Source organism: Bidens hawaiensis, unplaced genomic scaffold (genome assembly GCF_021521415.1).
Source record: "Bidens hawaiensis isolate Kalapana, Puna unplaced genomic scaffold, B.hawaiensis_p1.1 tig00040406_1, whole genome shotgun sequence".
NCBI lineage: Eukaryota > Viridiplantae > Streptophyta > Magnoliopsida > Asterales > Asteraceae > Bidens > Bidens hawaiensis.
This window is the reverse complement of record NW_027497127.1, coordinates 9,004-20,612: the sequence shown is the minus strand read 5'-3', so window position 1 is coordinate 20,612 and position 11,609 is coordinate 9,004. Positions and strand designations below refer to the sequence as shown.

General features: G+C 35.6%; 1 protein-coding gene across 3 annotated transcripts; it reads left to right on the top strand.

Annotated features, from left to right (window-relative positions):
- Positions 1-3,497: 3,497 nt before the first annotated feature.
- Positions 3,498-11,098, top strand: LOC143592048 (uncharacterized). Of its 3 annotated transcripts, XM_077072065.1 has the most exons (12): positions 3,498-3,923; positions 5,102-5,237; positions 5,343-5,488; positions 5,579-5,780; positions 6,009-6,365; positions 6,457-6,601; positions 6,725-6,867; positions 6,945-7,114; positions 8,020-8,315; positions 8,914-8,969; positions 9,053-9,264; positions 9,886-11,098. In XM_077072065.1, the coding sequence occupies exons 10-12, from the start codon at positions 8,953-8,955 to the stop codon at positions 11,079-11,081; spliced, it is 1,425 nt and encodes a 474-aa protein (XP_076928180.1). In that variant the 5' UTR covers positions 3,498-3,923; positions 5,102-5,237; positions 5,343-5,488; positions 5,579-5,780; positions 6,009-6,365; positions 6,457-6,601; positions 6,725-6,867; positions 6,945-7,114; positions 8,020-8,315; positions 8,914-8,952; the 3' UTR covers positions 11,082-11,098. The 3 variants fall into 3 exon arrangements, with proteins under 3 accessions (XP_076928180.1, XP_076928181.1, XP_076928182.1); XM_077072066.1 differs by having other exon boundaries at positions 5,343-5,780; XM_077072067.1 differs by lacking the exons at positions 3,498-3,923; positions 5,102-5,237; positions 5,343-5,488; positions 5,579-5,780 and having other exon boundaries at positions 5,955-6,365.
- Positions 11,099-11,609: the final 511 nt, after the last annotated feature.

The window sequence follows — 11,609 nt, the reverse complement described above, 5'->3', positions numbered from 1 at the left end:
TTGGTTTGAGTCAAAATTTTCTTTTGAAAGGTGGCTAACTAGGTGAGTAGTATTCTTAATGTGGTTAGTATACATGTTGAAATGCGTTTAGACTAATAAATAATAAACGAGCTACGTCAAGTTTTAAACTTATTCACAAGCTGACCTCAAGCTTCCAGTACAAAGCTCAAATCAATTCCTGTTCGAGCTCTTTTAAGTTACACAATCCAAATTCAAACTTTTTTAACTTAAACGAGCCAAGTTCAAGTTTGTGCTCGACTAGACCACCCCTCTACATAAAATTGGTGCCAAGTTATAAAATGATAGATAGATAGGGTGTTAGAAAACTTAGAGCTTTCATGATTGGGTTGAAGTTGATAATTTTTCTTTATTTTTTTGTGGTTATAACCTAATGTTTTGGATAATATGTAGTGCAAACACTAGTTGGCCTGGCCATATATGTTTGGATGCATTCAAAATATCCTCTTATGTGGGTTTTCAAAATCACTGTCGTTAACCAGCAGGACTTGCCATTGATTTTGGGAGCATTCAAAAATTCTCTTAGTTGTCTCTTTAAAGTTTATATTCTTTCTGAGAAGTCCACATTTGGTCATTTGGATTGAAACACCTTGATGCTCCAGCTTTACCCACTAGTGGTCCCTAGTGACTTGAACAGTGAGAGAATTTTAAGTTACTACTCATTATCTACTAATGATGTAGGGTCACTCATATATTCATGAATACAATAAGCATTATTACTATTCATAAGTAGTTTATTACTAATGAATATACTATTATATTACCAATATACGCAAGACCATGTGTTGTGAAGGGATTTTATCGCTCCTTCACATCACCATCACGTAGAAAACAAAAAGTTCTCATCCATAAAACCCCCTTACCACCCTACTCATTATATATGTACATATTTTTCTTTTTGTCATAAACATTATCATTTCACTTCCTATGCTACTTGCAAGTTGCAACCCCCATCCCTCTACCCATATCCTCCAACCCATACACACATAGACAAAGGTTCCATCAAGGATGGCTGCCAGCAGGAAAAAACATATGGAAATCACTTTGAAAGGGGTGCAACAGGAAAATTACAATAGGCTGTCATTTTTTATATTGATTTTTTTTATTTTCACTTTGAATTTCAAACATATGCTAAGGCGATTCGATATGAGTTATTCTCCTCACTTTCCATCATTTGTGTCTGCACTACCTCAGTTTTTCTTTCATCATTCAACTCCGCCACTAAACCCATGTTATACTTTATTCTTCATCATTCCAGTCATTTATATTATTAAAATATAAAAATAATAAAAAAGAAAAGAAAAATAATATTATTAGATGAGGTTGTGAGTGCTGGTCGTTTCCCTCATGTCACTAGTGACCCGAAGAGGGGGGGGGGGGAGGATGGTGTTCTAATCGTGTTATGTGTTCACCTCAGCATCTCCAACGACCATTCGTGACCCATCGGATGGTCTAACTCATTGGAATGTGATTATAGAAAGATTTTAAATTTATTATTTGTTTTAGACATTAATTATATCTTTTACATATTCACCTTTTATGATCTTTAACGCTTTTACTCAAGGGCGAAGCTTTATTGAGACCCAGGGTGGGGTCGGTTTTTTGCGCAGTAGTGTAAGCTTACCCGTTTTTGGCCGAAAATTTTTGTATGTAGCGTAAGTTTAGCCTTTTTTAGCCGGAAATTTGAGCCCGCCCCCTCGTTTGTGAAATTTTGTATACATTTTGAGCTCCCCCCTGGTGCCTCAGTCCAAGCTTCGCCACTGCTTTTACTCAATGGTTTATATTCATTCTATTGTGCTATTGAATTTCTCTGTTTTATCTTTTTATGATAGTTTTAACGTATTATACTTGAATTAATGTACTTTTTAACAATTGTTTTAAATCTAAAGAGGCTCAAATTTCATAAATAGTTTCTAGGAAAAATATATATTATTGCTCTGTCCTTCATACAAGTTGCTGTCGAAGAATATTATATTACCTTTTCCATTTTGTCCTCTCAACCAACATGTGTGCCAAGTCATATTTTATGTAATCTTTTGTATTTATTCATGTCATGAAATTCATATTAAATAATGTTTTTACAATTATTTGTTTCATTATTAAACGAGTTTAAATCTAAAGCTGTTCTTTTGATTTCTCAATTTAGCATAAACAAATACACCTATATTTTGTAATGTTTATGAATTGAGACATCATAATTAAGATATTTTATGTGTCGATGTGAGACTAGCTCACTTGATTTAGGTTTTTGTCTCTTGGTATAAGATAATTTCTTTAATTGTAATAAAGAGTATTGTAACTTTGCTTAAAAAAAAGATAATTTCTTTGGGTTTGTCCCAATGGCCAGGAACATGATGGATGACCCGGATGTCCCGGGTTCGAATCCTGATTCTGACCGGATTTTGCCAGAGCATTAAAACCTGTCGTGCCTTCAGGCGGGGTGAGCCAACTGGGTTTTACCGGGAACGCTAAGCCAAACTCGGATGCCGGCGTGGATCCTGATCATGTCAACATAGTTGGCCTGAGTGGGGTGACGGGGCGCGACATATTCGCACAGTGAGATAACTTAACTGTGAAAATCACCGTTCGAAAAAAAAACTCAAAAGTTATATCGTCATTAAAACCCATAGAATTAGATAGATCATTAAATGTGTTTTGTATATTCATAATTGTAATTAAGGTTTGTACAAGATATGGGGTTGCATACTTAATCATATTTACATATCCAATACTACTACCTAGCTCTATCATTCAACTAATTACATTGTGTCTAAGACTATTTATAGTGGATAGGAGTGGCTAGAAAATCAAACGACTTGCGCATGTCCTCATAGATATCTTATAACAAAAAATTAACGATTCTCGGTTAACGGATGAATGGATGATCAGCAGGCCCTCTTGATCCCACCCACGTGTCTTGGTATTTAATCTATGTTTATGATATTATTAAAATTGTATATAACAAATAGTTTTACTCAGAGCCGGCTGTAGCGTATGGCGGAGTAGTCGACGGCCACATGCCCGACACCCGGCTAGGCCCAATTTTTTTTTTAAATTATATTTACTTTTATTAAAAAATATATGTATATTTAATGTTTCAACACAATTACATGACAACTAGTTTGGTCTAGTGGTAATGGGTATGACATCTAACTAGAAGGTTGTGAGTTCTAATCTTATTTGAGATATTTATCAGCTTACTTTTATACAAAATTTTTTTACGCAACTCAAATCATAATAAAGTAAGCCCATTTAGAATTAAATTATTTAAATCCAAAAAAATGTTCCTTTTACTAAATGCCCCAAAAAAATCGCCTTTGGCCCAAAATTTCTTTCGTATTCTCAGAGCCGCGCATCGTTTTACTTTTAATCATCTTAAACTTGTGTCTACCCAAACTATAAAAAGTCAATAAACTTAAAGTTTGCATCCACCTTTTTCCAGATGATAAAAATCTAGTATATGTTGCTACACATTTAAAAAACAACTCAGAAATGGGTATGGAGTGAGACAGTTTCACGTGCTTTTTCCTCCACGAAACCTTCGATTTCCAACTTTTGTCTATTATTGATTTATTATTTCATATCTACACTACACACATGCATCATCTTCTTCTTTAACAACCCATGACCTGAAGTCCTCAACCCACACTTCAATGGCTTTTCTACTCAAATTCCAGCATCCGACACGAACAAACGAAACGGGTTTAACTAAATATTCATGGGCTATACTTATTTGTGTACTCATATTTGGATTCTTGTCTATGCAAGTAGAGTGTCACAGTTCAAAGAGTTTTATTTTGTTAATCAAGAAGCCTGAACCAATATCCAATCTTGACTCACCTACCTTTGCTTTCCATGTTGGTAATGCTCATCTTCCATGCACCAATTGTACATCCAGCTGCAAGGTTTGTACATTCTAGTTTTATTTTAACTTGAAAATGGAAAAAGATTGAAACTTGATGGATCTTATACATTACATACGAATTTTACTGCCAGTGATACTTATTTGTTTTGTAGTGTGTTGTTTATATAATAATTTGAAGATGTTCAAGGTTTATACTTTTTGTCAAGGAAATTGGCATGCCATTATCTTAAAGATTGCATTTAAATCCTTAAGCTTAATCCATAAGGCCACCCGCAGTGGGCGATAAATGCCCAAAAAATGGGGCGGTTTTGTGGGTGAACACCACCCCCAAGGCGATAAACGGGGCGATGGGGGGGGTGTTTTTTTTGTCTCCGTTGCTTGTTTGAAGAATATTATTATTATATTTTTTGGTGTGTGGTATATATATATAGAGGGGGAAGGTTAACGTACAAATAAAATTAACGTACTAAACATGAGAATCAAGTAGAGTAATTTTATATACAAGTAGAGTAATTATGTAATTACTCTATGATATAATTACATAATTACTCAACTTGTATATATAATTACTCTACTTGATTCTCACGTTTAGCACATTAATTTCATTTGTATTTGATCCAAACCCTTATATATATATATATATTGAGCTACAACACCACTAAACCCCTAAAATAGAAACCCACACTTTGCTGACTAGACGTCACATGACACAAAACGCCTCATTTTGTAGCTCATCCACTACACATAGCCTAACTAGTACTAGTTTCTTTTGATATAAAGTTAAAAGTTAAAACTTTTGGCTTTGGTAGCACTTTCTTTACGATTTTAATATAATATCTTTTTAAATATATTATTTGTGAGTAAATCACAATTTTTGTCTTTTAGATAGTAACAACTAGCATAGTTCGACCTTAATTTTCATTTATCAGATTAATCTTATGTTAAGGATTTGTCACGGATTTCGTCCTTTTTACCAAGCAGTGTAAAAATTTTGTTGATTTATTACAATATGACTGTTTTGCACTTACCGTTACCTGTTATTGTACGTAAAAAGATGTTACAAAGATATAGTAGTAGATTTAGAGTGTGTGTGAGTTGTTTTTATAAAAAACTATTTGGATTCTTGCTTAAACATGTTTGACCACAAAAGTCAAAAGTTAGCTCTAGTTTGGTAATGAAGAGAGCAATTCTAAACTGACACACTAACTATTAATGCAGCTGGATGATCTCAAGCCGTCCAATTGTTCATCCGGGGAAGTTTCTTACACTAAGTTGCAAGACGGGAACCACACGTTTGAAGTGTGCGCCAACGGGCCCCGCCTGACACGCTGTGCTACATACAACTGGACCATTGGTTAGCTAACTATCTTTCACCCTATTAGTTTAATTTAGTTAAAAATTTACCTTTTTTTATAAAATACTGGAATATAACATATTTAATTACTCATTGATCATGCAGACACTGTCCCCCCTACAGCATACGTGACAGCACCGGCATCTTTTACAAATAGTTCAAACATTTCTGTTAATATAACGTTTACTGAACCCTGCAGTGGCGGTGGTGATGGTGGTGGTTTTAGTTGTTTATCTGCAAATGACTGCAGCGTAAGTAGGTGCTTCCTAACGGTTATGTTACGAGTGTGTATCTATAGGTTTTGAACTTTAATCTGAATAAGTCAAGTTTTTCACTTGCAGCTTATAGTTTATGGTTCGGGGCAGGTTATTCCTAGCACTCTAAAGACTATCAAACCGAATCTTCAATATTCTATTTCAGTTAATTTGTCTACAAATGATGACTATGGAAGAATAGTGTTAGTAACAGATAAAGGGTTTTGTAAAGATGCAGCCGGGAATCAATTTACGCGAACAACGGGTTCTAGTTTCTTCGTTCATTTTGGTGAGAAGAGTTTTTTGAGGTCAACATAGTAATTTTAAAATCCAAAATTTGACTTAGATATAGAATTTCATGAAAAAATATAATGTATACAGAATGTTTTATAAATACATATTGAATCAAAGACATTTGATCATAGATTTAGTTAAAACGAAGACTAGTTTTGTATGTGAAAGTAGGTGGTTTGACTCAGAAAGTCAAACTGTACTCACTTATTGATCGATTTTACAGATAGAAGAAATGTATATGTTGATTTGAGGACTCGTATACCCGAACAGCTACTTCAACTCGATAACAACGTTAGATCGGTTCAAGCGACTAACAAATACAAGAACTTGAAGTTGTATCTATATTTTACACAACCTATAGTCAACACATCAAATGAAGTATTGTAATCTCTAAAAGTTAGTCAAGGATCACTTGTTTCCACCACTAGCAACAAAGATAGCCTTGGAAACCGAAGATTCGGGTTTCAGTTTGTAGATATTTCCAATATTGCCATTGTCACCACGAGACTCGATTCAGGATTGCTTCTAAGCAGACAAGGGTCCCCAGTTTCACCCGTTGCACCAGTCACATTTCTTTTCGGTACATTTAAATTTGAGTTTAAAACATATCAGGTTTGAATTCAAAAGTCTTTTCATGAATTTGTTTGAGACTTTGTCGGAAACATGTGCAGATTCTCAACGGCCTTATGTGAGATTAAGCACCACAAGCCGTATGAGGACACAAGAGGAACATATCTTTGTGACGATAAAGTTCATGAAGCCTGTTTTCGGGTTTAACTCGTCTCACTTATCTATTTCAGGAGGACAGATGTTAAGGTTAGTGGTTTTGATATGTAAAGGGATTAACATGGTAAACTGTTTAATTAAACGAGTTAAACAACTCACCTACATACTAACATTTTTAATAAAATGATTTGACTATAACACTCTTTCGTGCAGATTTCGTGACATAAGTAAGATTATCTATGTTATCGAGGTTCAACTAACCGAAGATTGGGTGCTCATACACGTTCCTGAAAACGTAACCAAAGATGTAGCCGGAAACACAAATCTAGCATCGAACACCTTACGATTATTTCATTGTAAGAATTTGTTTCTTTAAGCTCAATACAGTTCTTCCAAATCAAAAATCTACATTACTCAAATAAACCTCTCACAGACTCCATACCAGCAGCATCCTTAGTACTTTCCACCTCCGCAACAGCTGCTTTCGCGTTGACTGCCATCGTTGCAACACTGCTCACGGTCTCCACTGCCTCCCTCCAGAATTATGGAGCATTTGCCACGTCATCGCCATTGTTAACTTCCAGTCCAGCCAGAATTCTTTTCGTAAGATGAATTTTAAATTTTACCTGTTGTATAACAAAGGTGTGCATGAAAAAGAAAAAAACTCTTTTGACACGGAAAAAATGTAAAAAACAAAACTAAAACAAAAACCGACTGTCTGGTTTTATGTTTTCGTAAAAACCAAACTTTCATTTTTCTTATATATTTAACAAAGGTTTCATTTCGGTTTTGATTTTGCATGTAATAAAACTGAAAAATCCGAAGCGAATCCAATTTATAAATTTTAATTTTTTATTTAAAGTAATTTATAATTTTGACGTTAAAAGTGAAATTGCACTAATTTTGACGTTATTTTACTAATCTCGTGAAAATAACGTTAAAAGTGGCGGAAGGTTAATTAGGCATCATATGGTGGCGTTGGTAGCCGAAAGACAAGGGTACATGCACCAATCGGCGGTGTCCGGATGGTTGAGTGTTATGTGCCTTATGTCCAAGGCTTGATGCAAAACCGCTATCGAGCCGGGCGGTCTCACCGGAAGCAACCTCTCTATTCCTAAAGGGTAGAGGTAAGGATGTCTATATCTTACCATCCTCACCCTACCATAGCTTTGCTATTGGTGGGATATACCGAGTACGATGATGATGAAGTAAATTTATAATTTGATAATTAGTTTAACAAAAAGTATAAGCTGAAAGATATAAAATATATAATAATCAATTAATTATTAATTAGTGAAAAGATTTTAGCTCAGTCACTTGTTTTATTTGGTCAAAAGATTTCGAGCTCAAATGTAAAAACCAAACCGAATCGAACTCAAACTGAAAACCAAAATCCAAAACTAAACAGTTTTGGAAAACCAAAATCCGAAAATTTTCATGTTCCATTAGGGATGAGCTTGGTACGATACGGTACTCTTAACTGGTACTATTTTGCGTTGTGTAATCAGCGAATCGTATGCCACATTCAAATATTCGCGTTATCTGGATGGATAGCGGTTCCATTGCCGATTGAGTACAGTGAATTCGTTAAGGGTTTAAGATGGAGCATCCCTTACTTCAAACTCCCATGGGAGTCTGGCTACACGAAGCCCACGCGGCCTGTCAATCCACATTCTTACGGTTTCAAAATCGATGATGATCCTGGAGCTCCAAATAAGAGAACTGAAGCCATGATGAATCCAGAAAGAGTTGAATCTGTTTATGTTCGTTTATTTAGAAAACGGAGTATAAATCGTTTTTTGAGGTCTCATTTACAATCCCTTTTTATTAATTAATTGATAGCCTGTAAACGAACTGAACAAACACGAACAGGGGAATGCTAATGTTCGTTTATTTAGAAAATGAACGTGTTTTTGTTCATTTATTTAAATCTAAACAAACAATTCACAAACATAACTGAACAAATATAAATGAACACACTAAAATTAATAAATATAAAACATTTATTAATACATAAATGAATGTGCACGAATATAAATGAACGAACGAAACACGTGTTCATGTTCATTCGTTTAATTAAACGAACTTCCCGTCGAATGGTTCACAAACAATTCACCAAATATGTTGGGTTCGATTATAGGCTTAATAATTATTTTTTTGGTTATGCTTGTTGTCGTTTATGTCTTCAGTTACTATATAGGTTATTTTGACCGAGTTTAATATGGATTCTAGTTGTATAGTGGATAAATAAAAGATCATGTGTAATGTTTATGACAATTTTTGATATCATAAGAATATCTGTCCCAATTGGTGTTTCTTTTGTCTAAATGTTTACTAGAATGTATTTAGCACTTCTATCGCTTTGTTCCACGTCAGTTTCTAATCACGGTTTGTATACGCAGAGCCATAATGCAGCGCCTGAGGCTGAGTATATCACAGATATGAATGATTCACACGGGTATGTTTTGAATTTTGATAGTTTGATTACAAATTATAGGTATTGCTTTGGTGATATCAACGGAGCTTGGGTTTTTTATTCAGGTGGACGGATTTCAACCGGAGTATGTTTTGGCTGGCTGTGATGGGCGGTTGCTTGATCATTTTGCATATCTTGTTCATCTTAATACTCAAATTAAGAAAGAAAAGAGAGAAAGAAAACACTTATGTCTCTCTCATTTTTCCTAGATTTGAAATCTTTCTGGTTATTCTTGCAGTTCCTTGTGTTTCTGCAGCATCAGCGTTTCTCCTCAAAGGTAAATTATGCACTTTTGACTTTCAAGGTCAATTTACCTGTCAAAGTTCAAAGTTCAAAGTTCAAACCCAATATTTACTTGGATTTTTTCTTCTAGTTTGTAAACAAACCAAACGAACACCAACTCGGTTAGTTTGTGTTCTTCCGTTTAACTTGAAAGGAACTGACTCTTTGTGTTTGCTTGTTAAGAAATTGAATGTGCTTGTTTATTTGCTCATTAATATTCTAGACGGAATATAAACGAACACATAATACCAACTAAAAGTAAACAATAATATTCGATTCGACAATATTCACCATTTTAAAGTAGTCAACATTATACAAATTAAAGTCAAATACAAGCTTCAAATGAATATTAATGAACGGATATATAAATGATGGGCCAATTAGTATTAATAATCTAATATTAATAATAACTATTAAATTAATATGTAATGTGTTTAAGGTTTGTCCGTTTAAAAATATCAACAAACTCTGTTCATGTTCATTTGTTTAGTGTACTATGGTATATACAGTCTTCCGCAATTTCTTGAAACGTGAGGACCAAGATTCTATACCAAATCTTAGATTCGAATATTCGCCTGTTTCGACCTTTAAACTCACTCTTATAATCTGTTTTCAGGTGGATCTGGTTCAGGGATTGCAGTCGGTATTCTAATTCTAGGAGCCGTAATATTCTTAATACTAGCATTATTCATGTTTCTTTCTATTGGTATATCAATGGGGAAGCTACTTCAATACAAAGAAGTCCACCATGAAGATCAAAAAATGCACTGGTATCAAGCACTTGTCAAGGTCACTTTAGGCCCTGGAAAACGAGGCCAATGGACCTGGATCAACACCTCAAACTCCAAATGGCTAACCATATTGGGCCCGCTTTTTGAAGACCTACGAGGCCCGCCAAAATACATGCTCTCACAAATCACATCAGGATTGGATTACAACATTTCCAGAGGCAGTATAATCGCATCAGATGATGAAAACGAAGATGCAGAAGCACCCTTTGTTCAAAGAGTATTTGGGATATTAAGAATCTACTACATTTTCATCGAGTCAGTTAAACGGGTCACGTTAGGAATCTTGATGGGTACTTTTTCAAGAAACGGGTATTCTGAAACACCAGCGAAAACATTATTATGCGTCACTTCGTTTCAGCTGTTTTTCATGGTACTCAAAAAACCGTTTATCAAGAAGAAGGTTCAATTGGTGGAGATAATATCGGTGTCGAGTCAAGTTGTGATATTTGCGATATGTTTGGTTCTTTTAAGGAAGAATCTTTCTACCCATGATCAGACCAAGATTGGGATCACAATGGTTTGTTTGTTCTTGTTTGCATTTGTTGCTCAAATCTTGAATGAATGGAACTCTTTGCTTTGTCGAATGAAACAACTTGATCCCAACAATGAATCTTTGTTTACGGGTTTGAAAATAGCATCATGGGGGATTCTTCTGCTTTTTGTCCCGAGTAAATTTATGAAAAACGTCGAGAGTCAGTTCCCGTTGAAGGGGCGGCAGTGTGGCGGTACCACTGTCCCGATAGGGAGATTTAGAAGCTCTACACCAGAGCAGACATGGATGAAACAGTTGAGAGATTTGGCTAAGTCTAGTTTTAGTAGACAAGGGAGCGGGCGCGGGTGTGGTGGGACCCCGACGGATCCGTCTGATCCCTCTAGTAGTCGGACAAAATGGAGCGGGTTTTGGACTGGGATGAGAAGTGGGACCTGTAGTTCTTCGCAGAAGACGTCATCGTCGGATTCGAAATCAAAACCAAAAAGGATGTATAAAGAATTTGAAGCTATTTTTGGGTTAAACAAGTGATGCTGATCTTATATATTGTAATAAGTTTTGATGATATGTTTTGGAGTTTAACTAGCTTGTAAATATGATTATTGATAAAACTTTAGTTATAACTGAAGAGGTATGTACCCGTCTCAACACCAAGCAAGGCGGGTCAACCCACAAGATAAAGACATTATGAAGGCACAAAGCCAAAACCCAGGCGCATGGCGCATACAAAACATGCTCAGGCATCATATGCTCGCGCATCACATATGCGCGCGGCGCATATCACATGCTCTTGCACATCACATATGCTCGCGCGTCACATCTGCGCGTGGCGCACCAGCGCGCGGCGCATATCACACGCTCGTGCATATCACACCTGCGCATGAAATATCTGCGCGTGAGAATAAAAAGAAGACTTCGCGCATCCTCAGGATGGGCGCATATCACACGTACACATAATCAACCTTGTCCTTATCCAAATCAGGATCAGGGCAACCTTGATTGTGCACGTCAGACAATCTTCCAGAAGGCATCTTTTTAAGGAGTAAGAATATGCTGATG